The sequence below is a fragment of the Alosa sapidissima genome, chromosome 9, assembly GCF_018492685.1.
Source record: "Alosa sapidissima isolate fAloSap1 chromosome 9, fAloSap1.pri, whole genome shotgun sequence".
Classification (NCBI taxonomy): domain Eukaryota; kingdom Metazoa; phylum Chordata; class Actinopteri; order Clupeiformes; family Clupeidae; genus Alosa; species Alosa sapidissima.
Genome location: NC_055965.1, coordinates 31,148,293 through 31,176,212, shown reverse-complemented (window position 1 = coordinate 31,176,212; position 27,920 = coordinate 31,148,293). Strand labels below are relative to the sequence as shown.

Below are 27,920 nucleotides of genomic sequence, written 5' to 3'. Positions count from 1 at the left end.
AATATTTAATATGTGCATCATTTTATCAGCAAACATTGTATAGTCTGTAATCATATCAGCATTCAAACACTGTAACTTTAAAACAAGCTGCACACATAAGACATCCTAAAATAAGTCAAACTCTTATTAAATTCAGTCAAATGATTTTATGAGAAAGTGCTAGGTGAATGTCTTTATACAAAAAAGAATACCGCCTAATGTGTAACACCGGCGAAATTGATCCCAGGATCTTTTTCTGCATAAAAACACAACTAATAAGCTGTGGATACAGTATTTTTTGTTGATCAATCACTACAGAGCTTGCCCAGTATGCTATAGCCCCAATTCACAAACAGTGGATCAGCTAAGGGCGGTGAGCAAAACGCTTCCCAGATAGCATTTTTTAACCAGTAATATTGTTTACCAGACATATCTTCAGTTCAGATTGCAGGCAATTACAATTACGAAAATCTTCAGCTGGACACCCAAACCTGACTCAGCCAGTAGTTAGGGGACCACCAGTGACCAATCAGAGAACAGTTTATGTTGTGTTTTAGTGAATTGTGAATATTTAATATTTGCATAATTTTATCAACAAACATTGTATAGTCCGGTTTGGTCGGGTTTTTTGCTTCACCCAACACGGGGTGACTCTCAGTTCAGCGGAATTCTGTCCAATGAAAAAACGAAGGAAGAAACAGAAATCGTAACATTAAGGGCCGAACACATTGCGCAGGTTGCTCTTGAATGAAGTAACGTCCCAAAGATTTTTGTTGTGCTTGCTGCCGGGCTCCGCGCAAAATAGCAATGACTTAAATCGTGCCGTGCTGTCAAAGTTCAATATTCTCCTCTGTGAATCCTTTGGTGTTCCCATAGGACTCACATACGACTGAAGGCCTTTCCACATCAGAGCACTAAAATGACATGTGGATCCTCTGGTGTTTCTTTAGATTGTATCCATTCCTAAAGGCCTTTCCACAGTCAGAGCACCGACACGGCTTTTCTCCTGTGTGGGTGCGCTGATGAATGGTCATCTCGGTCCTAGTTTTGAAACTCTTCCCACATGTAGAACACTGATACGGCTTTTCTCCTGTGTGGATCCTCTGGTGTATCTTTAGATGGGACCTTTGACTAAAGGCCTTTCCACAGTCAGAGCACCGATACGGCTTTTCTCCTGTGTGGACCTTCTGATGAGTGTTCACATCGCTCCTAGTTTTGAAACTCTTACCACATGTAGTACACTGATACGGCTTTTCTCCTGTGTGGATCCTCTGGTGTGCCTTTAGATGGGACCTATTCCTAAAGGCCTTTCCACAGTCAGAGCACTGATACGGCTTTTCTCCTGAATGGATCCTCTGGTGTGCCTTTAGATCGGACCTATAAATAAAGGCCTTTCCACAGTCAGGGCATTGATACGGCTTTTCTCCTGTGTGGGTATTCTGGTGTTCCTTTAGACTAAACCTTTGACTAAAGGCCTTTCCATAGTCAGAGCACTGGTACGGCTTTTCTCCTGTATGCATGCGCTGATGCTTAGTCACCAATTGCCTAGTCCTGAAACTCATTCCACATGCAGAGCACTGAAACGGCTTTTCTCCTGTGTGGATCCTCTGGTGTTCCTGCAGACCAGCGTTATGATTAAAGGACTTACCACAGTCAGAGCACTGATGTGGCTTTTCTCCTGTATGAATGCGCTGATGGATGGTGACCTTTGTCCTAGTCCTGAAACTCATCCCACATGTAGTGCACTGAAACGGCTTTTCTCCTGTGTGGATCCTCTGGTGTGCCTGTAGACATGCTTTTTGACTAAAGGACTTGCCACAGTCAGAGCACTGATACGGCTTTTCTCCTGTGTGAACCATCTGGTGTCGCGTTAGATAAGACCTTTGAGTAAAGGCCTTTCCACAGTCCGAGCACTGATGTGGCTTTTCTCCTGTATGAGTGCGCTGATGGACGGTGACCTTTGACCTAGTCCTGAAACTCATCCCACATGTAGTGCACTGATGTGACTTTTCTCCTGTGTGGATCCTCTGGTGTGCCTTGAGATTATCTTTTCGTCTTAAGGTCTTTCCACAGACAGAGCACTGATACGTCTTTTCTCCTGTGTGGATCGTCATGTGAGACTTGTGTTGAGTCGTCTTCGAGGAGGCCTTTCCACTCCTCGTAAAATAATGTACCTTTTCCCCAGTATGCCTCATCTCACCTGTGTTGAAGATTTGCAAGAGAAGTAAGAAAAAACATTTTGAAACAATTATAATTAATATCATTGTGCAAATGTTTGTGTTTTAAAAAATGTCCACAATGTAAACAAGTAATTAGTCACTTACCTTTACAGAAAGAGTCTTTCTGGCAATCTTCTTTTAAATCAGATTCTTCCTCCTGTTTAATTTCCATCACTGGAGACTGTTCTTCTTTGCAGTTGAAGGTCGGTGATGTGTGTGTTTCAGTCTTGCAGTCATAATCCAGTCCGAGGTCTCCTTTTACTTCCTGGTCTGCAAACATGTACTCTTGAAGGAAATCATCAAACTCTTCTTCTTTTATCTCCTTCACTGGCATGGGCAGCGGTGTCGATTCAGTAAATCCTGACATTTCAGACTCCAGTTCTGTTGTGAAACAAATCCAGTCAAAAATTACATGAATTGAAGGAATAAAAAGCAAAAAAAGTGCAAAAAAAGACATAGACTATAGCTGTAGTGTTGGTTAAATATAGATATGGTGCATACGTTTAGAGCAGTGTTTCTCAAACTTTTTCAGACGAAGGACCACTTAACCAATAAAAAAGAAACGCACGGACCACCTAGCTAAAAAAAAAAAAAATTAGACCTACTTCAACAGTATATTAGCCTACACAATCGGCCTACTCACTGAATCACCTTGCTTATTGTCTTTGCACTTTGCTTATTGTATCAGAGGATTCATATGATTTAAACTGCCATATCTTACATAGACAACTCATCTACAGTATAGGCCTATCATATATTTTACCATGTCTGCTCACGGACCACTTAGGATAGCTTGCGGACCACCAGTGGTCCCCGGACCACACTTTGAGAAACACTGGTTTAGAGCATCCCCATGACTACCTTTAAACATCTGAGTTCAGAAATCTGACCATTTAATGGTGTTTAATAGCCTGGGTGTTCCCATGCTGCCTTGCGCGCAATTTGATTCATGCTGCTAAGGCAGCCTGGAGACCATGGAGCAAATTTTCGCCTGAGATAGGGAACCAATCACAGAACAGGGGGAAGAGCAAGACGATGATGAGCTATGCACAGACACAGACAGCATTTGATAGACATCCGTGGCACCCAATAAACGGATCTGGGCATTTTTTTCAAATACGAGAAAATGAACGTTTGGTTCCCAGACCACGTCTCATTGAGAAGTGGTGGCGCTAGCCAGGCTAGGTGTTTAATGCCTCTTTTCTCTGACCCAATAGGTTAATCTAACCAATCAGTGACAGGAGCTTTTGTGATCCAAATTAGAATAATATCAATTGGGCGTGGCCATAGAAGCAGTTGCAGCAAAGTCCACTCGGTGGCCATATTGTAACGCTTTTTGGGCACTTATCGGGCTTCTATTTCAGCAGAAATGTGTGTGCGCAAGGCTTCACGGCACCAACCTTGCTCCAGCGGTGAGATCACAACACATGATTCGCACAATGTCTTCACAACACACCACATGATTGGCTCAATGTATTCACATGTCGACGTTGACACAGAAGGGGCGGGATATGTGTAGACAACTGCCAAACTAACCCCATGCATTTCTATGGAGGATTTTTTGAGTGTCTTTTGAGAAAGTCTCTGGTTGCAGACACTCCAGAAAGGAGGGGAGATGGGGGTGGTGTGAAAGGTGGGGGAAGAAGGGGGGGGGGATTCAAACAAAGGAAGCTTCCATATGTACTTTTGTAAGTGTACAGTGGGTCCCAGTTAAGTTTGGACGGGTTCCTTCAGGAATCACGCACCCCATTTTCTCAGCAGATATGGCACAAACTGCAGTTGACACAAACAACCACAAGGTGTCACTTTGGAGTTCTGCCACTACTATTTTTGATGCGACTTGACTTACTGCTTCCATGATGCATTTTCCAAGTCAGTAGAACAATCAGAGAAAGCTGAGCCATTACCAAACATATATGATAATACAATACATATATATCTTATACCTAATTTGTCACGGTTACATATAGATTTGATAGTGTAACGATAAGCGCATGAGACTTTCAGCGGGGGCACGGGAACTTAAACTGATCACGGTAGTTTAAGCTTACACTTGACAAAACATTCTAATATGAAAATGTAGATGCAATTGTTGTAAGATGGTGCAGCTCCTTTAAGAGAGCACCGTGTGCAGGGATGGAGGGAGAGGAAGCGAGAGGGGATCGGTGTGTTAGAACTGAGATGCGTGTGGAAAAAGTAGAAGTGCTGTTGAGACTGGAGCGAGTCATATTCAAAATAATGCAAAAAATAAATCCGCAGATAAAACCAATTATCCTCATTCATTGCAACCGCAGCATGCCTGCTTGCCGACGTTCAAACGAAAAAGATATCAAAGCACCTTTTGCGTTTGAATGTAGCATGAATTTATACCGCCGGTGGCATGCCACTTGTGGTCCGCCGTTGGACCACCATCTCTTTAAATTTAACTTGTCATGAATATTAAGAAAAGTTATTAAAATGATATATGGAGTATAACTGAACAAATGAAAAAGATTTTAGACCGGAAGTGGCAAAATATTGGGCAATTTGTCTGCAACCCGGCAGCAGACTGCCACCAATGAGCAAAATGCCAGCGGACCACCAGCTATGCCCCCAGTGGGCCGACAGTGGGCCGCCAGCCCCTTGCTATCTGGGATATTTCCTAGGTTGTGCATAGAAAAAAAAGAATACTACACATATGCCTCTATAACCCAACTAACTCACGACACACTCATGGATTTTGTTGAGTCATGTGGAAATGAATTGCATCATATTGCCTAGGTTGTACAGAGAAAAAAATATATACTACACAGCTACGCATCTGTAACGTAATTAAAACATAGTAAGTAATGCAAACTGCATAAACTGCTCTGGGTTCTGAGAGTTAATGATTAAAATCATGAGCTCCCATTTGTATGAATCGGTGACCGCTAGTTACCCATCTGACATTAACTTGTAACATTGAAAAAGTCCTAGGATTGCATGGCAGCTCCATCCGATGGACGTACCCCCATGCACAACTGCCTATTCGCGTCTCGCACGTTCCTCGGCGGCGATAAAATGTGTCTTACCCTACTTTTTTTAACAGGTTTCTGAAAGAAAATCCCGTTTAGGTTTTGAAAAATGAGTACCCTACATGGAATTGGTGTCTGAGTTTGAAAGGACTTACTTTCCAGTAGATGATCGCTCTCCTGCTCCCTTTCATTCACTTCAATCTCCACTCTTGTCCGTGGTGTTTCGGGGTAAGTAACGTTGGACTCGTCTGTTTCAGTTTTACAGTGAAGCTCTGCAAAGGGCTTTTCTTCTTCATCTGGACATGCAATCACATGACCATATCCTTCGTCCTTTAAATCTTTTTTCATCATCACTCTGCAGACAGAGCCAAGGGTGTAGGTTTGGTCTCAGCTTTGGTGGGGACACATCCCCAACTCCTGTTGTCACAATACCATCATTAGTGTTTCAATACCAATACTAAGTGAAGAATCTCAATTTCGATACTTTTGCGATTTTTTTAAAACTTGATTTGGTTTGTGTGATTTGTGAGATCATTCACATCAGTGGCAATCATAGAATTTGATTGACCCTCCACACACACACACACACACACACACACACAAACACAGACATACATAGAAAGTGATGGTTGTCATCAGTGTTGGGCAAGTTACTTCAAAATCGTATTATGTATTACTCATTACTGTCATGAGTGTGAATGTATTTTATTATGAATGTAATTTGTTACATTATAACATGTATCTGAATTGTAAGGCATTACACTACTAGCAGTGTTTCCCCTACAATGTATTTAACAGCGGCGCAGCGCCGCCGCTGGATTTTCAGCGCCGCTGCAACATAAGATCACGAGATTCACTTAACACACTGTAAAAGCACAACGGCCAACGTCATCTCGAAATTGTTTTCTGAAAGTCTTGAGTAAGTTAAGTGCATCAAATCCGCACTTAGCCTCTCATTATTCAGGACATATATGCGGCATGATGTGTCAGGTGATTACAAGCCCAAAGACAAGTCTGCAGCCCATATGGCTAGCCTACGTTCTGAACACGGTTACATTGTTTAGCTATCCGACTGATGGGGTCTTGCTCCGCCACAGTGTAGCCTATGGTGTCATCGTTCACTTGTAGGTTACACAATAAATAGCCTACTTATAGGCCTGGTGACAATAAAAAATGATATTAGTTATATTTCATCACGAAGCTGTTTGTATGCCGTGAATTCGCTTGTAGCCTATGCCATATGTTAAGCTTGAGCAATTCCTCTGATCCAAAGCCTGCTTTGGTACATTGACACTAATGTTGTCAGACACCAAACAGGACGAGGACCACAATTGCGTCACGTTCAAAAGTTTATTTAAGGGTTGGGGGTTTCAGGGGTTCCGGGGGGGGTACAGGAGTTCCAAGAGTCTGCGTGTGTGTGTTCCCCCAGTAGCCGAACAGCGAAGGCAGGAGCTGGATGATCCAGGAAGTCCTGGGGGAAACACACACACAACAGCAATTGAAACGAAGCAGCAGTGCAGTCAAGGACTAGGCGGTATTCGTAGAAGAGGGACGGAAGGCAGGTCAAGATTACCGGGGCTGGAGAACACAGAAGTAGTCGAGCGGGTCCGGGATCACAGGCAAAGAGTCAGAGGCGTTTTCAATAAACAGGCAGGTAACTGGTGCTGGTTGCAGACGATCTGACAAGTGTGGACTGAAAAGCAAGGCTTTATATAGAGGGCATGATGAGTGGTGAATGCAGTGCAGCTGGTAGGTAACGAGGGTGAGGCAGAGCAGAGCAGGAACAGGTGGAGGTCATCAGACTTCAATCAGCACGTGTTACCAGGCAGAGAGAGAGCTCATGACAGAACCCCCCCCCTAAGGGACGGCCCCAGAAGTCCCCAAGAGTGACACCACGTCGGGAGGGCGGAGGGGAGCCGGTGGAGGGCTAGAATTCCTCCGAGCGGTCCGAGTGAACATCCTCATCCTCGGAGGGAGCTGGAGGGTCGTGGACAGAAGACGGGACAGGTACCGAGACAGGGTCAGGGTCAGGCACATGACAGGAAGCCGGGCGGGCAGGACGGTTAGGGACCCCTCTGGGGCGGCCCCTACGGATTGCAGGTTGATCAGGATGCAGACGGTGGAAGTCGGCGATGAGTGTCCGGTCCACAATCCGACTGGCTGGCACCCAGGTTCTCTCCTCAGGTCCATAGCCCTCCCAGTCGACGAGATACTGGAGGCCCCTACCTCGCCGTCTGGACCGAAGCAGGCGTCGAACGGTGTACACCAGCCCACCGTCAACGAGGCGAGGAGGAGGAGGAGGAAGCGGCACGGGGACCAGCGGGCTTTCATGCGTCGGCTTGACTTTCGAAACATGGAAAGTAGGGTGCACCCTCATGGAGGTTGGCAACTGGAGCCGGACTGCGGTTGGGCTGATGACCCTCTGGATAGGGAACGGGCCGAGGAATCGAGGTGCCAGTTTACGCGATTCCACCCGCAGTGGGAGATCCTTGGCTGACAGCCACACCTTCTGGCCAACACGGTAGGCGGGTGCCGGCGATCTTCGGCGGTTAGCCCCAGTGGCATAGCTGACAGCTGACTTGAGTAGCGTGGCACGAGCTTGTGACCAGGTACGACGGCAACGGCGGGCATAGGCGAGGGCAGACGGGCAGGACACATCTCCTTCCTGGCTGGGGAACAGGGGGGGCTGGTAGCCATACACACACTGGAAAGGTGACATACCAGTGGCAGAGCAGGTGAGGGAGTTGTGAGCATACTCTATCCACATCAGTTGTTGTGCCCAAGCCTGGGGTTTGCGAGAAACCATGCACCGCAGCGCCTTCTCCAGCTCCTGGTTTGCCCGCTCGGATTGACCATTGGACTGGGGGTGGAACCCAGAGGTGAGACTCACTGTGGCCCCTAGAAGACGGCAGAACTCCTTCCAGAATGTAGAGGTAAATTGCGGGCCTCGGTCAGAGACAACATCCCTGGGCAGCCCGTGTAGACGGAAGACATGATCAAGAACAGCCTGGGCAGTCTCTCTGGCAGATGGCAGTTTAGGGAGGGGAATGAAGTGTGCCATCTTGCTAAACCGGTCAACCACAGTGAGAATGACAGTCATCCCACCTGATGGTGGGAGGCCAGTTACAAAGTCCAAGGAGACGTGGGACCAGGGTCGTGTGGGCACAGGCAAGGGCTGGAGTAAACCAGCGGGGGGCCGAGTGGAGGACTTGTTCTGATTGCAGGTGGGGCAGGCACGGACGAATTCTCGGACATCCCTTCTCAAAGACGACCACCAAAAGCGCTGGGCAAGGAGATGGCAGGTGCGGGCGGAGCCCGGGTGGCAGGCAAGGCGGGAGTTGTGTCCCCACTGTATGACCCGGGACCTCAAATTATCTGGGACGAAGAGACGACCGTCTGGGCATGCACTGGGACTGGGATGGTCACGGAGGGCCTCTTGAATTTCCTCCTCGATATCCCAGGTCAGGGCAGCTACGACGCAGGGATCGGGCAGAATTGATGCAGGTTCCTGGGAAGGGGCGTCATCCTTATGAAACTGACGGGAGAGAGCGTCCGGCTTGGTGTTCCGAGAACCTGGGCGGTATGACAGGGTGAAGTTGAATCTGGTGAAAAACAAGGCCCAGCGGGACTGTCTGGGGTTAAGACGTTTGGCATTGCGGATGTATTCGAGGTTTTTGTGATCGGTCCAGACCAGGAACGGAACTGTGGACCCCTCCAGCCAGTGACGCCACTCCTCCAGGGCAAGCTTGACAGCCAACAGCTCACGGTTTCCAACATCATAATTGCGCTCTGCAGGTGAAAGCCGGCGAGAGAAAAATGCACAGGGGTGCAACTTGTTGTCCTCCTCTGCCCGTTGAGAGAGTATGGCCCCGACTCCCACGTCTGAGGCATCCACCTCGACAACGAACTGCCGGTCTGAATCCGGCATCTGGAGGATGGGGGCAGTGGTGAACCGGGCCTTGAGGGTATGAAAGGCTGTGTTGGCCTCTGGGGTCCAGGAAAAGGGCTGTTTGATGCTGGTCAGAGCTGTGAGGGGAGCGGCGACGGAGCTGTAGTTCCGGATGAATTTCCGGTAGAAATTGGCAAAACCGAGGAATTGCTGCAGCTTCTTCCTATTCCCCGGAACTGGCCAGGAGGTAACTGCCGAGACCTTTGCGGGGTCCATCTGGATATTGCCTTCAGCGACGATGTATCCCAGGAATGACACAGTCTGAGCATGGAACTCGCATTTCTCCGCCTTGACATAGAGCGAGTTCTCCAGGAGCCGTCGAAGAACCAGCTGGACATGACGGGTGTGTTCGGACAGAGTTCTGGAGAAAATTAAGATGTCGTCCAGGTACACGAAGACGAATTTATTCAGCATGTCCCGCAGCACATCATTCACCAGCGCCTGGAATACCGCTGGGGCGTTGGTGAGGCCAAATGGCATTACCAGGTACTCATAATGGCCGGTGTGGGTGTTGAATGCTGTCTTCCACTCGTCACCCTCCCTTACTCGCACTAGGTGGTAAGCATTTCTAAGGTCCAGTTTGGTGAAAATAGTGGATCCCTGGAGCAATTCAAAAGCAGAGGTGAGTAAAGGCAGAGGGTACCGGTTCTTCACTGTGACATCATTCAGACCTCGATAATCAATGCAGGGGCGAAGAGAACCATCTTTCTTTCCCACAAAGAAGAACCCGGCACCAGCAGGAGAGGAAGACGGGCGGATGAGTCCAGCTGCCAGGGAGTCCCTGATGTAATCCTCCATAGTTTTTCTTTCAGGAGGGGATAGTGAGTAGAGGTGACCTTTGGGTGGAGCAGTCCCAGGGAGGAGATCAATGGCACAGTCGTACGGACGGTGTGGGGGCAGAGATGTGGCTTTGGTCTTGTTGAACACCTCTCGGAGGCCATGGTAACATTCAGGGACATTAGAAATGTCGTGGGCAATGCTGGGGGGTACTGAGCCGGGGGGCAGCGAGGCAGCACGCAAACAGGTCAGGTGGCAGGCATTTCCCCACTCTTTCACAGTTCCGGAGGCCCAATCGAGGTGAGGATTGTGGAGACGGAGCCAAGGGTAGCCCAGGATTAGGGGTTGGCCTGGAGAGCTGAGCAGGTGGAAGCGGATGGTCTCACGGTGGTTTCCTGACACCATCATTGAGATGGGGGCTGTGATGCTGGTAACTGTGCCAATTGCGTGACCGTCCAGGGCCCGGGCTGGAACAGGAGTGGACAAGCGATGGCTTTCCAAGCCCAGCTGACGAGCAAGTCCTGTGTCAATAATGTTTGCTTCTGCGCCAGAGTCCACCAGGGCTGCCAGGGTGTGGGTGGAATCAGACAGGTGAAGACAGACTTGGATGAGGGGTTTACGGCTGATGGAGGGCTGAATGTTCATTGAGCTCATCCGGATTCCTCCTACATCTGGTGAGCTCCGGCTTTTGCTGGACAGGTGGCGACTCGATGACCATCACCACCACAGTACAGGCACAAGTTGGAGGTGATGCGTCGCTGGCGCTCTGCAGGGGTTAGGGAGGTGCGGCCGATCTCCATCGGTTCAGACTGGTCCGGCTGGCTAGATGGTGTGGCAGGTGCGGACAGAAGGGCAGTTGGGACACTCCGTGTGCTGGTGGATGGACTCTGGCGCCCTCTCTCATGACGGCGGGCCTGGATCCTGCGGTCGATGCGGACAGCCAGAGCAATGGCTTCATCAAGAGTGGGGGGTTGATCATGGGAAACCAGCTCGTCCTTTATGTAGTCCGCCAGGCTGTGGAGGAAAGCATCCACCAATGCTTCCATGTTCCAGGAGCTCCGACTTGCCACGGTTCGAAAGTCGATGGAGTAATCCGCAACAGTCCTTCTGCCTTGGCGAATACTCATCAGGATCCGAGATGCCTCGGCTATTGTGGATTCCAAATCGAATACCTTGAGCATCTCCTCTGCGAATAGGTTGAAGGTTGCACATGCTGGGGTCTGGCGCTCGAACTCCGCCGTTCCCCAGAGTCGAGCTCGGCCCGTCAGGTGAGTGATCACGTAACCGACCCTCGCCCCTTCAGTGGCAAAAGTCCTGGGTTGCAGGGTAAACTGGACACGGCAGCTCATCAGGAACGCCCGTACCTGGGTTGGGTCGCCGCTGAACCGCTCTGGATTGCCGATCCTGGGTTCTGGGACTCCGGCAGCCACGGTAGCAGTGGACTGGGCAGGAGACTCGGGTGCTGGGCCGGTGAGCAGGCTGGCTGGGGCTGGGCCGGTGGGAGCAGGCAGAGAAGAAAGGTTGGTGAGAAGTTGAATGATCATTGCAAGTTGTTGCTGTTGCTGCTGGAACTGCTGACGCTGGCTCAAGCCGGCTTGAAGTAGGGAGGCAATGTCAGCAGTGTTGCGGTTTACCTCTCTCTCTGTCTCTTCCAGGCGTTGCATGGCGGTGGGTGGTTCTGGTTCGTCGGTTTCCATGCTGGTTCGACCGTGCGCTGGGTCCATGTTTGGTCAGATCGTACTGTCAGACACCAAACAGGACGAGGACCACAATTGCGTCACGTTCAAAAGTTTATTTAAGGGTTGGGGGTTTCAGGGGCTCCGGGGGGGGTACAGGAGTTCCAAGAGTCTGCGTGTGTGTGTTCCCCCAGTAGCCGAACAGCGAAGGCAGGAGCTGGATGATCCGGGAAGTCCTGGGGGAAACACACACACAACAGCAATTGAAACGAAGCAGCAGTGCAGTCAAGGACTAGGCGGTATTCGTAGAAGAGGGACGGAAGGCAGGTCAAGATTACCGGGGCTGGAGAACACAGAAGTAGTCGAGCGGGTCCGGGATCACAGGCAAAGAGTCAGAGGCGTTTTCAATAAACAGGCAGGTAACTGGTGCTGGTTGCAGACGATCTGACAAGTGTGGACTGAAAAGCAAGGCTTTATATAGAGGGCATGATGAGTGGTGAATGCAGTGCAGCTGGTAGGTAACGAGGGTGAGGCAGAGCAGAGCAGGAACAGGTGGAGGTCATCAGACTTCAATCAGCACGTGTTACCAGGCAGAGAGAGAGCTCATGACAAATGTGAAACATGCATCCTCCTCTCCTAGCCTACATCAAATAAAAGAAACCAATTCATGATTACCGAAATGAATTTAACATGGGGGGAAAAAAGTTTGTTGCGATTTAGCCTACTGTTGTGATGCGGTTCTTTCTGCTGATTGGATTTACCCCCCGTGTCGTCAACTCTGAGAACTCTTGCTCCGGCTGACAATTTTATCCAGAGAGCTGATTTCCCAAAGATGAGCCTCCATCAACATACAACGACAAATTATTAAAACGTAAGTAATGCAATAGAGTAAACCAATGTGCTACAAGGTGTATGGTCTTAACGTTAATTGTAGCCTAGACTTGTAACGTTAGCGTAGGGCTAGATGTAATGTTTGCATGGGAAAGCTAGGCGAACACAGTCTAGGCCTGTTTAAACTGTCTGATAGTTAAAGGAAATATGAGCATATGTTGGCATATACGTATAGCCTAAATTCTGTCCACTTAGCTATAATAGGCTATCACAAACAGACCTTTTCTACGTTTACGGCATTAGACATATAGGAGCCTATATTCTCTTATCAGAAAGACATGTTCTCATAACTTCAGCGTTCTCTTGACGGTGAGACGAACGGTCGCACTTCAATCAAGTAGCCTAGGTCTTTTTCGAGTTAATTGTGAGTGAGTTGTATGGTAACTGTGGGAGTGATGTAGAAGAAAAGTGAGTATTTACTTTTTTATACGTGGGTTTGTTGTTTTGGGACTGAGAATTAGACTACAAGGAGAGCATCTGGCTACGTGCATGCGTGTCAGCATTAATGGCCCCCCCACAATTCAATTCAATTCAAAGCCCAGAAAAATTAAGTGCTCGCAGATTGGGTGTGGCCTTTGCCATTAAGACAAATTTAAATAAATTGTAAATAATCTTTTAATTATTAATGGTCATTAAATGGTTGTGCCATTTAATTTTTCTTCTATCATTTTTAACCAATAATGTAAAAGAAAGCTGAAAATGTCCACAAAAGAAACACGAAGGTATGATATAAAAAAAAAAAATTAAAAAAAATGCTCTACATGTCGCACAGGTTGATCGCGTTGTCCTCCATTTTTTGGCAAAACACGAGCAGCATAGCAGCTGATTGAAACAGCTGTTCCCGGTGCGTAAAATTGGTGGTAATTTTCTTTTTAGCGTTCTCAATGCTTTCTGCACTTCGGAATTATTTTATATTTGGTTAAAATCGATTCCCTATTTTAGTTTTCGAAACTTGTGTTGTTTGGTCCAATCGATTGTGCAATCGATTTTCGAACGTAAAGTGACAGCCCTAGGGGAAACACTGACTACTATTGTATTACTTTTGAGTTACTTTCACCAAAATATCTAGAAATATGAATTTGGAATTCTAAATGCAGTTTATTATGCTAAATGCAGCTCATTGCACTTCTAATGGAGGGTGATGTGGTATAACATAATGACTGAGCTAGGCTTAAGGCTAACAACAGTAGAATGCAATAGGCACAGTGATGGCTCATGATGCAATACAAGAAACAATCATAGCCAGAATTTTGTTAAAAGCAGACCAAAGGTCAAAGTCTGGTCAATTGTGATAGAAATGCTGTAACTTTAGGCTTAGGCCTACTCATTAAAATTAACAGAGAGCCCACTACCTGTATATTGCAACCCAAAACTTAGACATGTCAAGATTTCTGAAACATGTAATATGTATTTCAAATAGAAAATAGTATTTTGTAATTTTTATTTTATTGGGTTGAAGGAAATGGCTCTGTATTTTGTATCAAAATACTTTATTGGTGTGTATTTTTGTATTTTAAAAATACTGCAAAATACTATTTGAAAAACACTAAAAAAAGTAGATACTACTTGATGAATAATTGGTAATTAGGCAACAATGGTTAATGTTTATCGCAATCAGCTAATGTGAGAACAGCTGTGTTCAACGACATTCACAGCTTTTCAGTGACGGCCTTTGCTGAAGCATCAGCTCTGGTCTGAAGTATAAGTATCCCGTGAGGGAAATTTGGTCTCTGCATTTATCCCAATCTGTGAATTAGTGAAACACACTCAGCACACAGTGAACACACAGTGAGGTACCCACTAATCACGGCGCAGTGAGGTGCCTGCAACAACAGCGGCGCTCAGGGAGCAGTGAGGGGTTAGGTGCCTTGCTCGAGTAGGGCTGAACGATTTATTGCATTTGCGATAATATCGCGATATGATGAAACGCGATTTTTAAACCGCAAAGGCTGCGATTACGCTTCGTAATATGTGACGTCACCAAAACGCATTTATTGCGCTTGCCGACGCGCCACCGACTCTTCACACCCACCACTGAAGAAGCAAAAAACGTAAACAAGAGGACCAGCTAACAGTGTCAAGAAAGGTCTGATCAGTAGAGCTACTTTGGTTAAAAATAAACCTCTTCAGTACCTTTTGCTCAAACCTGCCATGTCCCTGGTTCTAGTTCATAATTCCCCTGTGGTGCTACTCTGGCTGGTAACTTCGTTCACTTGTCCAGCTGACGATTAAAAATCCACGACTGTTTAGGCTGCACAGCAGCCATTCACCTGTGCACTGGGGACTTTGTTTACTGGAGTACAATGACAGTGGGGGCATTTGCGATATCCAAGGGGGTTGGCGGCGCAAACATTTCATCTTACAGGTAATGCATTGATGCATAATGTTATCCGCAAGTAGTTGACACAGCTAACCACCAAAAACCCAGCTGTTCTAACATTAGCTTACCAGCTAAGGCTCTAGGCTACATACATGCTGCTAACTGCTGATAACTTTGCCTGTTTAAAGAGTTTTGTCTCCGCGATTGGCTTTGTTGTGATACGAACAAACTAGTTAATTTGCATGCATGCGTATTGCGCTGCGGTGTTGATGATGCTAACCTTTAGTTAACACCGAGCGGAACAGTCATTTATTTGCGCTGCAACAATCTACAGTAGTTTGTTCCGATTCACGTGCAAGTAGCCTACAGAGGAGAGGAGCGTGTGTGTGTGTGTGTGTGTGCGCGTGCGCGTATGGAGAGCACAGGACAAGGAGAAGCCGTGTCAGTGCCACTGCATGTAGACCTAACTTAATTAACGAAAGAAGATCATATCTACATGAAATTGTAAATAGAAACAAAATAGAAACGTATAAGAATAATTTTTTCATCATGTTTACAAGGCTGGAAGTTCAACAAATATAGGTCTACTAATGTGATTAAAATAGTTAAATAAAAAAATATATCATTCATCAATCTTATTCAATGACCTAATGCCATCATAACATAGGCCTGGGCTCCAGGAAAGAACAGTTTATGTTTAACTTATCTAATTTTGTGTTGGTCATACTATAGAATAATAAATTGCTTGTCTTTGTTGAATAAGACAGAAGATAAAGAGCTTAAAAATAATCGCATATCGCATCGCAATCGCAATATTGGTGAGAAAAATCGCAATTTTTAGATTTTTTTCCAAAATCGTTCACCCCTATGCTCAAGGGCACTTCAGCCGTGCCTACTGATCGGGGTTTGAACCGGCAACCCTCCGGTCACAAGTCCGAAGCGAACCAGTAGGCCACGGCTGCCCTGAAGCACTGGTGTGAAGTCGTACGCAAGTAAAGATGAGCAAGGTTACCTGTGCAAGTTCACATAAGGACACCGACAAAGGCAACAATGTCCTTTTGTATCCAAGCCAATTAACAGAAGAATTGTCAGATATCTCAATGAACCATAATGACATCAATAGATGTTAAGGTGTTGAGTGTGTTTGAATTCCCTTCCTTGTAGCATCCTTTTCTGCATTGCACATGGGGAGAAGTTCACCTTGTTTAATTAAATAACAATTATATTTCCTTATTAGCTGCATACTTGATATTAAGGCAAGTCAAGTTTCTCACATACTGGAAGTTCAAGATATACAGCCTTATGATTTTCTTATTCAGTTCTACACTGGACTTGAATTACGAAATTCGGCACAGATACACAATTATGATTTTGGCCTATTGATTATAATGTGGTTAATCAGTGTATAAGTATATTTTAATCTCTGCATTTATCCCAATCCGTGAATTAGTGAAACACTCAGCACACAGTGAGGTGAAGCACACACTAATCCCGGCGCAGTGAGATGCCTGCAACAACAGCAGCGCTTGGGTGGCAATGAGGGGTCGAGGTTCGAATCGGCAACCCTCCGGTTACAAGTCCGAAGCGCTAACCAGTAGGCCACGGCTGCCGAATTGAAAGCTATCGGTCAAATTCAATATCAAAATGTTTCACTTTGGCCTTTTATGGGGTATGTATTGGCAGACAGCCCTGGTAACTTACAGCTGTCGTTGACACACCTGTTCGCTTGACTGCCGCTGCAAAGTAGCCTGTGCATTGGGATTCTCCATGCGTGTAACCTGCGTGTCAGATAACCCTGACGTTTCTTGTATTGTCTTGCTGGCTGTCGGAATGATCAGCAGTACAAGTTCGCTAAAATATTGGTGGGCACAATTTTGTCATCTTAAAATTTTGATTAGGACTAGTCCTTAGCGTCCCATCCTAAATCTACGCCCATGGACAGAGCTCAACGGCACGCCGAAATCCATGTTCCCAAGGGATGACAGTTGATCGCTACCAAAGTTTTCTACGCACAAAAATGGAATGTTTTTCAAATTATGTTTTAATTTGAGAAACTCATAGAAGGCAACAGACATTTCACTAAGGAGAGGCATTTGGAAAAAGTGAGGCTAAACCTAGGCTACTGTTGTGTCTAATGTAGCTTACCTCAAGTAACGTCCAAGTTCGCTGCACCGCGGAATGCCTTGTGTTATTTGGATGTTTTATGGTTTATCCCTTTCTCATACAGTCTGTGTTTTACGGTTTAACATTCTAGCAACACACCCGCGAACGCCTGCAACAGTTTTGTGTGGATCGGCTCTGGAAAGCCCATGGGAAAGCCTATACATTTGAGTTCCTCGTGGTTGACAAACCAACCACAAAACTATGCATTAGTGCCACCTCCTGGAGCGGAGTTGAACTTTCCAGGAATCTGGAAAATACTAGGCGGGTCAATAAAAAAACACCTAACCTCAAAAAAATTGATACAAAAGGTTTTTCAACTGATTATGATACATTTAGATGTACTTAATAACATATTAAAATCTAGTAAAATCTGACCCCAGTAAAGGGGTAATTTTCAAGATGGCGTCCAAGATGGCCACCAGAAGCTAATTTGGGATATCTGAAGCATTAATCAGCCTAGGAAAGTGTTTTTCGTGTTTAATCAGATTTAGAGGTCACTGATTCATATATGTCACACTAAAGTATCAGTTCATAATTTTCAAAGACTTATAATTTTCAAGACTGCGTCCAAGATGGCCACCAGAAGCTAATTTTGGCTTAGTGACCACACGCTGCACAAGCACCAGAGTCCGCGGAAGAGACCAGCTCTCCTGCTGCTGGTCATTCACATAGACTTTATAAATAAGTTGTACTACATCGTTGTAGCATTCTACATTCTGATGGCATGAATTTAAAACACATGTTGTTGTCATGGTGACGGTTCTTCATGAGTTGATATGTGTAGAGTAGGTGCCTACTACATTATGTGCATAATCATGCATTTACTTGAAATGGGTGATATTTTAAACTTGAGCTCTGGTGTTAATCTCAGGCATGTTTTAGGAAGTCTTTAAGTTCAAACATAACCAACTATCTTAAATAATAATAAAACAGCATTTTATTATGTTCAGCTCCAGTTATTTTGTAATTATAGGTTCTTTCTTTATAGGTTATATATTTTCCCATCCACAGGTTTCTAATATATTTTGATATGAGAGAATGTCCTGTCTTAAGTTGCATTTTATCTTTGTGAAAATATTATATTTATAGGCTATTCTCTACTGCAGTAGGCCTATTGGCTACTAAACACATGATAGCCTAGAAAAATCACAGTTAGCCTATTATATTGGCACAGCATAAACTATAAGATTGTCCCTGAGAGTTTGTCTGCAAATTCAATAATTTTACTGGAATCAATTTAACTTTCATTAACCCTTGTAAGGTGTTCATATTTTTGTTACACAGCCAATGTTCCCGGTCTGGTGGACCCACCACATTATTAGGCTTTTAAATCAATACATCCCAGGTGCTGAACAAAAAAGTGAAGTTTTTTATGAAAAAAGTTTGCACACTCCTTAGTACTCTTTTTTTGAGTTTTTTTTTTTCTTATGATTTGACAGATAACGTTTCGACCTTGGAGTGAAGTGAATCTGAGGAAGACCACAAGGTCGAAACGTTATCTCCCAAATCATGAGAAAATGTCCCAATAATATAGAGTTATAGACATAGAAGGTGCTTGAAATGTAACAATTTTGTAACTTTGTGTGGGTATAGCAGGTACAGAAAGACAACATCTCCACACACAGAGACACAAACACCCACATACTGTATACAGCTGGCCCAGTTAGGAGGTGGACACAGTTAAGCAGCAGCACCTACAATTATTACACTCGGAGGCAGTAGACCCGAACACCTCCTATGGAACAGTTGTGTGTAGGGGTGTAACGTGTGCCATTAGTTATTTCTATGTTTTTCACAGAAAATGAGCCAAGGACAATGAGTTTGAGAAATAATAAGAAGTATAGTTTTTCTTTAAGCAAACATTGAAAACGGCTACGATCTAAAATCGCTTTTGACAAGGAGCGGGACTGGCAAAAGTAGTAACACAAAAAAGAATTAATGATAATTTAGCAGTCTATACAGCAGAACTAATTGCTATTTTAATGGCGCTCTCTTGGGCTGAGAGTAACAGGCCAAGAAGTTTAGTAATTGCTTCAGACTCAGCATCAGCTCTGATGAGTATTCAGAACATAGATTCACAATCTAGACAAGACATTGTTATAGAAATTGTCCAAATGGCTAGTACATTAATTAAAGCTGGAGTCAATGTTGGACTTGTATGGGTTCCTGCCCATAAAGGAGTAACAGGGAATGAGTTGGCTGATAAGTATGCAAAAAAGGCAACAGAAATGGAGTACATAAGTTTAAACATTAAGTATAGTAAAGCTGAGGTGAAATCAATCATTAAAGGAAAGATAAAGGAGAAGTGGCATGTATTGTGGGATAATGGTCAGACTGGTAGGAGATTTTATAATATCCAAAAAAGAGTGGGGAGTAGAAGTACTTGCAGAAATACACAGGAGGAGAACATAATTTCAAGAATGAGATTTGGGCACACAGGGTTAAACAGTACATTATTTTTAATGAAAAAACATGCTGATGGGAGGTGTAGTGTATGTAACACACAGGATACCATAGAGCATGCTATTGAAGAATGTACTAGATATAATAATGAGAGGCAACAGTTAATCCAGCAGCTAGAAGATGAAGAGATACCTTTGAAAGTAAGGGATATTTTGCTAAGGAATTCTGGTGATTTTTGTTTTGGGGTTTTCTTTTCCTTTTTTAGAAGAACAGGTTTAATAAAGAAGATTTAAGTGTAGGGAAATATTTTATTCAGACCCACACTCCATTTCAGAAGGTGGCGGTAATGCAACCAGACGTTTTTTGCCAACCGCCATAAAAACAAGAAGAAGAAGAAGAAGAAGAAGAAGAAGGGACTGGCGTGACGGCGGTCCTAAAAGCGAAAGTAAATAGTCCGACTCCGCGACAGTAAGTTTGTCTTGTATCGAGAGCACACAGTTTGCAGCCTAAGGTAAGAAACCTACTATTTAATGTGTTCATATTGTCATTCACTTTACGTTTTCGGTATGTGGAATATCTGGAATAAACAAATGACAATTTCGTTGCATGAACTTTGACGTTTTCGCCGGAGATTTCCACCTTTAGGGTAGGCATGGCCTACCTAACAAACCGCTAGTAAATGCGGGCTTGCTAACATTAAATGTAAGCTAGGCTACTGAATAGATCATATTTCTTAATTTAACTCCATAGTAGGCTAGCATAATAAGTCGAATATTATGGAATCAACAACATCGTCGTGCGTAACTAGGTTAGCATAGCCAGAGAATGTCTAATAAGGGGAGAACTGCCACTCTCGGAAAACTTCCGGTTTCTGAACTGGTTGCAGTTCCTCTGTGGTTCCACATGAGGGCGCTCGTCCACGAGTGCAGAATGCATGGAGGTCTATGGAGCTGTACCCCTCAAAATCCACTTTTCTCGGGATATAATTTTTTTTCAAGTAATTTGAATATTGTATTCGAAAGGGGAGGCAAAGAATATACACTTGGTGGAGTATTATATTTTTTAAAGTCACTTAATTGTTCTAAAAAGCCTTTCAAACATGTCAATGATGTCACTCATTAGCACAATGCTAGCGTGTTATGGGCAACAACGACCCAAACTGTAAGAAATCAAAAGGACATAAGTACTCGTTCATTCAACTTTTGACCTATAACCCATGTTGAAGTTATACAAACTATAATCAAATCTAAGATTTGTCAACGACAATCAGGTGAAAGAGACACATTTAGCCGTCTAGCTCCATTGACTCCCATTCATTCTGCACTCATGGCGATCGCCCCCAGTGGATATCTGGTGGAACTGCAACCAAAATTCGGTACAATGGGACTTAATACGGAGTGGCCAGGCTCTCCGTAGACAGGCTCTGGCATAGCCTACTACCAGAGAGGGTTAAAGCAGAGCGAGAGGCGCAAACGTTCGACAATTTCCGCGTTCGATTATTGCAAGGGAGATGGGGGGAAATCCCCCTTTATGCAGACCAGAGTAAACCCTCGCTGCACTAATGTCAATGGAGACTTGTGGAATTTTACTAATAAATTGGTCATTATGTCTTTCTGGATTTGTTGAGGGTTTTTTGGAACATTTTGTCATAATCTGTAAGTGTTTGGGATCATTTCAAGTCTAAAAGTGTAATTTTTTAGTGTTCGGATTTGTAATAAAATAACTTAATATCAGACCATGCTGCTGCCAGTTACTGTCCAGTTGTTTGCATGCTAGCTAGCCTCTTATCTAAGGTAACAAGATTATAGACAATGATATTGTGAACACAATTATGTTTATCTGTTCTTATTGCTTATTAAGAGAGAAAGTTTATTTAGTGACGTAAGGTGACACTCCCACTTATGCAGACTGGAACTGTCCGATTTTGCTCCCATAGTAACGAATTACGTTGCTCTATCTTGCTAGTAATCAAGGATCTTTGCTACTACTACAGGTGCTAGCCTTTGACCAGCAAGGACCACTTCAGCACTTCATAAAATTCTCATAGTTTGAGAACTTTCAATTATTTGTAGGATATTCACAACTTGAGCTGTGTATGCAAAGACACAGAATTCAGAGTTCACACATATTTTAATAAAATATACTTTTGGGACTCCCTGCTAATACTTTTGGGAATGCAAACGTTTTTTTTTATTAGTATTATTCAATTTTACACTGATATGGCATGATGACAATATAAACACAGCTAACAATGGTATTAAATTGCAATAGCCTATGATTAAATGTAATAGAATATTCAACTAAGGTAGACTGCTGTTGTTCACAGCACTAAGCTATTTATGGTTACTGATATAGAACTACTCCGAGTCTCTGGCCCTCTCTTGGAGCCAGGCATACTAAGCTGGCCCTCGGAAGAAAAAGTTTGGGGACCACTGCTTTTGGGTAACGAAATTGTCCACACCAATACTTTAGCGAAGTCATTCGTATTATTTGTTTTATTGTGAAGTCGTTTATTCCGATGCATCCTCATAAAGTGTAGCTTCAACAAGTTCTCCAACAAGTTTAGATATGCTGTCATTTGATTGGCTGAAGCAGGTGTGTTGACAATGATCTCTGCCAGTAGGATACCTCAAGAAAGGCTAACACTTCAGATTAGTGTTCCCTTTGTCCTTTAGCACGCACATTTCCCTCCTATCTAGTGGATCAGCTAGGCCTATACACCAGATAAAAGAGATGGTTGTAGTAAAAATCTGGATGAATGTGTGTGTTGTGTTGTGTATGTTAGGGACCTTTAGTGTCTGTCAAGGGTCAACCCTGGAACAGTCATTGGGGCTTACATGATTTTAGGGTCCCCATCTATAGTATGCAGTGACGCATGAAACAAGATGTTAAGCTGCATATGTCTCATGTACATTCCCAGAGAGACTCTCCCACTGCTGCTAGGATGAGTGGCTCTCAGGAGAGAGAGGAGGCTGCAGGTCCCAGTACGAACCCCAGACTAGAGTCTGCTGCACACAGCTGTGTGCAACAAAGCAGCAAACCAACACACTCTGATGGAGGGTAAGTTAATCCACAGATACAGTACACATCATACCTGTCCCAACACACTCCTACACACCTAAACACATACACACAGACTTATACCCACACACACACACACACACACATACACAGAGACAAACACCTACACACACATGCGCGCACACACACAGGCGTGCACACACACACACACACACACACACACCATTAGACACACACACACACACACACATACACAGAGACAAACACATACACACACACACAGACTTATACCTACACACACACACACACACAAACACACACACACCCCATCTCACAGACCTTTAGACACACAGACACACACACACACAACAGACACACACACACACACATGTACACACACACAGACACACACACGCACACATGCACACGCACACACACACACACACACACACACACACCCCGACCTTTAGACACACAGACAGACACACACAGACACGCACACACGCAAACACACACACACACACACACACACACACACACAGACTTATACCTACACACACACACACACACACACACACACAAACACGCACACACACCCCATCTCACAGACCTTTAGACACATGTACACACAACAGACACACACACATGTACACACACACACACACAGAGACACGCACACATGCACACACACACACACACACACACACACACCCCGACCTTTAGACAGACACACACACATGCACGCATGCACACATACACACACACACACACAGACACACACATACACTTACACAGAGACAAACACCTTCACACACACACCCCATCTCACAGACCTTTAGACACACAGACACACACACACACACACACACACACACACACACACACGTGCACACACAGACACACACACACACGGAGACACGCACACACACAGACACGCACGCACACACACACACACACACACACACACACACTCACCGACCTTTAGACACAGAGACAGACACACAGACACATGCACGCACACACGCACACACACACACAGGCAAATACATACACAGAGACAAATACCTACACACACATGCGCACACACACACACACACACACACAGACTTATACCTACACACACAAACACACACACACCAACTCACAGACCTTTAGACACACACACACACACCTACACACACACCTACACACACACACAGACTTATACCTACACACACACACACACACACACACCAACTCCCAGATCTTTAGACACACAGAGACACACAGACACACCTACATACACACTAACACACACACAGACACACACACAGTGAGTGTGAGAGATGAATTCTAAAATGGAGCACATATTGTTATAATATTACTGTAAGTGTCAACAAATGCAATCATCCACCGAAGAATGAGTTGTTATTCAGTTTCTTGTGTCTCTTTACGTAACCAGACCACAGACGCACAGACCTCCATCTCCTAGATAGATAGATAGATAGATAGATAGATAGATAGATAGATAGATAGATAGATAGATAGATAGATACTTTATTGATCCCCAGGGGAAATTCAAGGTCTCAGCAGCATACAGACAACACAAACACATTCTTTAACAGCAGAAAGAATAATTAAAGTATATAATATAAAAACACAACTAAGCAATAAGGACAGTAGAAGATAAAGAATATGCTAAATATACTAAAATACAAATTATACTAACTAACACTTAATCTAAATCAATACTAAAAAATAGTATCCACATAGTGGTGATTAATCAATCAGAGGCGCTTGCAATGACTGAGGCAGGGACTGAGCCTGTGATTCTCTGTGCATAGTAAGGTAAGGTAAGGTGCTCTGTGTGAATGAGTGTCATGGTGATAGTGCAATGGTGATAGTGGTCATGGTGATGGTGCAAATGAGTAAGTCCAGCAGTGCAACACGCAGAAATAAAGTATAGTAAAGTCTATATATTAGTGCTGTCAAACAATTAAAATGTTCAATCACGATTAATCGCTGAATTCCTATAGTTAATCACGATTAATCACATATTTTATCGCATGATTAAAATTATATTATTTTGCATTGCTGAACTTTCCAGGAGTCCATATTAACAATATAAAGCAATTATTGTGTATCTTGATTATGATTCAAATGAAAGCAAAGCAAGTTACTTCATTAACTTAACTTAATTAGTGCACTGCCATTTTATAGGCTTAGGCTACAGTCTATGGTGCACTGTCACTTGCCACACACATCAGCACCGAAGTTTTTAACACGCAAACACTGGATGAACAATGGATTTTATGGAGCGGCGTCGACCAAATATAACTGAATCGTGATTTACACGGCGGCAAAGTGCGATGCTGGTGTGCAGAGTTGTATTGAAAAGAATGGAATCTAATGTACAGTAAATGAATGTCGAAAGCAGAGTGCATCGCACTAATGTCTGCATCGGTGTCCACAGCAATTTAAAACGCCATTCAGCTGACCGGGAGTTCAGAACTGCGTTGGTGTTTATTATACGAATCTACTCTTTGGCCGGCTCGTAAGCCCAAACAAGTGTGTGCAGCATGCCTTTACGTAGCCTACTAAAGGTGTATCATAAAGATAGGCTACATTTAATCTGCATCACGCTCCATTTTAGCGGAAAACAAGTTAACATTATATCATTGATTTTCACTGAAGACAGCTAGCCTAATCACACCTTGATGTTACATCTAGTTATTAATTTACAGGCCATTCAATCATTTTACTAACAGGGCAGTTATGAAGAATTATGTGTATGTAACTTACTGATGTCTAAACTATGTACATTACAACCCATTCAGAACAGAACGTAGCTACACTTACCATATCCCATGTAAAACGGTTAGGTTGCTAGCTAGCCAACTGTGGAACTTCAGTATAACAGGCATAGCCAATTATCTCACCTAGTTGTAGGAAAAAGGCTACGTTCATATTACAAGTGATAGAATGAATGTGTGACTTATGTTTAGTTGATGTTATGACATGTAACGTAAATGACATGTAAGCTTGCCAAACTTGTAGTCAGCCACGGGCAGTTTGCCTGTACCTACATTCGTGACACTCCTGTTAGTAGGCTATAAACTGGAAAGAGCATAATGGTCACATTAATCCCATAAACACACAGATAACTCTTACACCAACCTTATTTTGTGCCTTTTATTCACGTTTGTTTCAAGATTTAGTAAGTATAAGCCCTTTTCGCTCCCCACTTTGATGCAGCATAGGTTTCCATTATCCAAACCGCTCCTTTTCCCCTAAAAGGGGGGCGTGTACATGCAGCACGGTCTAGCTAGATCCAGTGTAGTGTTGTAGTTGTTCTAACGTTACTACTGTAGTTGTTGCAACAGCGTGTGAAAAAACTACAAAGTTTGTTACACCAAAAAGAACGTTAATCTCGTGATAAAAAATTGACGCCGTTAAAATAGGTTTACGTTAACGCCGTTAATAACGCGTTTAACTGACAGCACTACTATATATCTATATATTTAACTATTTTAAGAAAAGGTATAAGTGTGGCCACAGTTCGGCTGTGGCATGGAGGGAGGGGTTATGCATATGTGCTAATGTGCTAATATAGCATGCAAACAGTGAGGCATAAAGACAGTGGTAAAAGTGGCTAGTGGACAGACAGTATCCAAACATGGAGGGGGTGAAGAGGCAGACAGACTATGCAGAGAAGTCTATCTCTCCTCTTCCCTTAAGTGAAGCATTGAACAGTTCAATGACCCTGGGGACACATGACTTTCTCAGTCTGTCTGTTGTGCAAGGCAGTGAGCGAAGTCTCCAGCTGATCAGGCTCTTCTGCTTAACAATAGTGCTGTGGAGTGGGTGACACTCATTGTCCAAGATGTTGATCAGTTTGTTCAGGGTCCTTTTGTCAGATATTGAAGTGATACACTCCAGTTCAGCTCCTACTACAGAGCCAGCTTTCCTTACCAGCCTGTCAAGTCGCCCAGCATTCTTCTTCTTTGTGCTTCCTCACCAGCATACTACTGCATAGAAGAGGACGCTGGCAACAACAGACGGGCAGAACATCCTGAGGAGCTTGCTGCACACGTTGAAGGACCGCAGCCTCCTCAGGAAGTACAGCCTGCTCTGTCCTTTCTTGTAGAGTGCATCAGTGTTGGCTGACCAGTCCAGTTTATTGTCCAGGTGGAGACCCAGATACTTGTAGGTGCTTACCACCTCCACATTGACCCCATCAATGGAGACTGGTAGCAGAGCAGGCTTAGACCTGCGGAAATCCACCACCATCTCCTTGGTCTTTGAAGTGTTTAGTTGAAGATGATTGAGTTTGCACCACTGCACAAAGTCCTCCACCAGGCTCCTGTACTCCTCCTCTTGCTCGTCCCTGATACACCCCACAATTGTAGTATCATCAGAAAACTTCTGCATGTTGCATGTCGCTGTTGTAGCAGAAGTCAGATGTGGACAGGGTGAACAGGACTGGAGAGAGCACAGTTCCCTGTGGCGCTCCGGTGCTGCTGATCACAGTGTCAGAGAGGCAGTTCTTCAGTCTGACGAACTGTGGTTGCTCGGTCAGGTAATCTGTAATCCAGGTTACCAGGTGAGCGTCCACACCCATCTGCAAGAGCTTGTCTCCCAATCTGAGGGGCTGGATGGTGTTAAAAGCACTTGAGAAATCAAAGAACATGATTCTCACAGCACTTTTCCCCTTGTCTAGGTGAGAATGTGTCCTGTGTAGAAGATAAGTGATTGCATCGTCCACGCCCACTTTCTCCTGGTATGCAAACTGTAATGGGTCTAGTGCATGGCGTACCTGGGGTCTGAGCATACCTAAGACCAATCGCTCCATTGTCTTCATCACATGTGCTGTAAGAGCGACAGGTCTGTAGTCATTAAGCTCACTAGGGTGTGGCTTCTTAGGGACAGGGGTAAGACATGATTTCTTCCACAGTGTTGGAACTTGTCCAAGGCGTAGGCTCAAATTGAAGATGTGCTTCAGTGGCTCCCCCAGTTCAGCAGCACAGGCCTTGAGTAGCCTTGGACACAGTCTGTCAGGCCCCGCTGCTTTATTGCTGCGCAATTTCTTTAGTTGGACTGTCACTTGATCTGTTGTAATGGTGAGGGGTGTAAGGGGAGGGGAGGGGGAGGGGTGCATCTGGGATCTGTGTGTCTGATGGCTGTTGACTGAGGTCGTTGTCATCTCATTGTTCGTGATCGCCATGTGGGCGAGGGGTGCAAAATCCAGTAATGGTGGGGGTACGATAGCCTGTGATGATGGAGGTGAGTGTTGCGCTGGTATTGAGGGGGTGTGAGGGTGGGGGCTGGGGGATGGTGGACAGACCACTCCCATTGGAGCTGGAGCAGGGCAGTCAAACCTGTTGTAGAAGTGGTTCAACTGGTTCGCCCTGTCCAGGTCCCCCTCCACAGAGCTGCTGTTCTTCTTCAGGCAAGTGATAACCTTCATGCAGTCCCATGCCTCCTTCAAGTTGTTTTCCTGCAGCTTCTGTTCCACCTTCCTTCTGTAATCCTCCTTAGCCTCCTTCAGCT

At 44.7% G+C, this 27,920-nt stretch overlaps 4 protein-coding genes across 25 annotated transcripts in view; 1 reads left to right on the top strand and 3 right to left on the bottom strand.

Moving 5' to 3' along the window:
• LOC121718806 (NACHT, LRR and PYD domains-containing protein 3-like) overlaps window positions 1–27,920 on the bottom strand; it is an 849,641-nt gene that overhangs the window by 203,723 nt on the left and 617,998 nt on the right. The gene's annotated exons all lie outside the window — the stretch shown is intronic.
• Window positions 1–27,920, bottom strand: part of LOC121718961 (zinc finger protein 2 homolog) — a 389,219-nt gene that overhangs the window by 5,257 nt on the left and 356,042 nt on the right. The gene's annotated exons all lie outside the window — the stretch shown is intronic.
• LOC121718889 (zinc finger protein 239-like) lies at window positions 2–17,231 on the bottom strand. Of its 3 annotated transcripts, none has more exons than XM_042104301.1 (5): window positions 16,950–17,231; window positions 5,347–5,608; window positions 2,304–2,579; window positions 1,792–1,825; window positions 2–1,539 (listed from the first exon to the last, which is right to left on the bottom strand). In XM_042104301.1, exons 2-5 carry the CDS (start codon window positions 5,540–5,542, stop codon window positions 894–896), a joined length of 1,152 nt encoding a protein of 383 aa, XP_041960235.1. In that variant the 5' UTR covers window positions 5,543–5,608; window positions 16,950–17,231; the 3' UTR covers window positions 2–893. The 3 variants fall into 3 exon arrangements, with proteins under 3 accessions (XP_041960235.1, XP_041960234.1, XP_041960233.1); XM_042104300.1 differs by having other exon boundaries at window positions 1,792–2,179; window positions 16,950–17,229; XM_042104299.1 differs by having other exon boundaries at window positions 2–2,179; window positions 16,950–17,227.
• Window positions 19,781–27,920, top strand: part of LOC121718794 (NACHT, LRR and PYD domains-containing protein 12-like) — a 338,838-nt gene continuing 330,698 nt past the window's right edge. For all 18 annotated transcript variants that reach the window (XM_042103985.1, XM_042103979.1, XM_042103988.1 and 15 more), the window contains exons 1-2: window positions 19,781–19,881; window positions 22,291–22,430. In XM_042103985.1, coding sequence (XP_041959919.1) covers window positions 22,315–22,430 — 116 coding nt within the window. In that variant the 5' untranslated portion in view covers window positions 19,781–19,881; window positions 22,291–22,314. The remainder of the gene's footprint in view (window positions 19,882–22,290; window positions 22,431–27,920) is intronic.

Coding starts and splice junctions, on each gene's coding strand:
- LOC121718889 (XM_042104299.1), bottom strand. CDS start 5,542: ATGATGAAAAAAGATTTAAAGGACGAAGGATATGGTCATGTGATTGCA. Junction 2,580..5,346: donor GAGCGATCATCTACTGGAAA/GTAAGTCCTTTC, acceptor GTTTCACAACAG/AACTGGAGTCTGAAATGTCA. Junction 2,180..2,303: donor GAAAGACTCTTTCTGTAAAG/GTAAGTGACTAA, acceptor TCTTCAACACAG/GTGAGATGAGGCATACTGGG.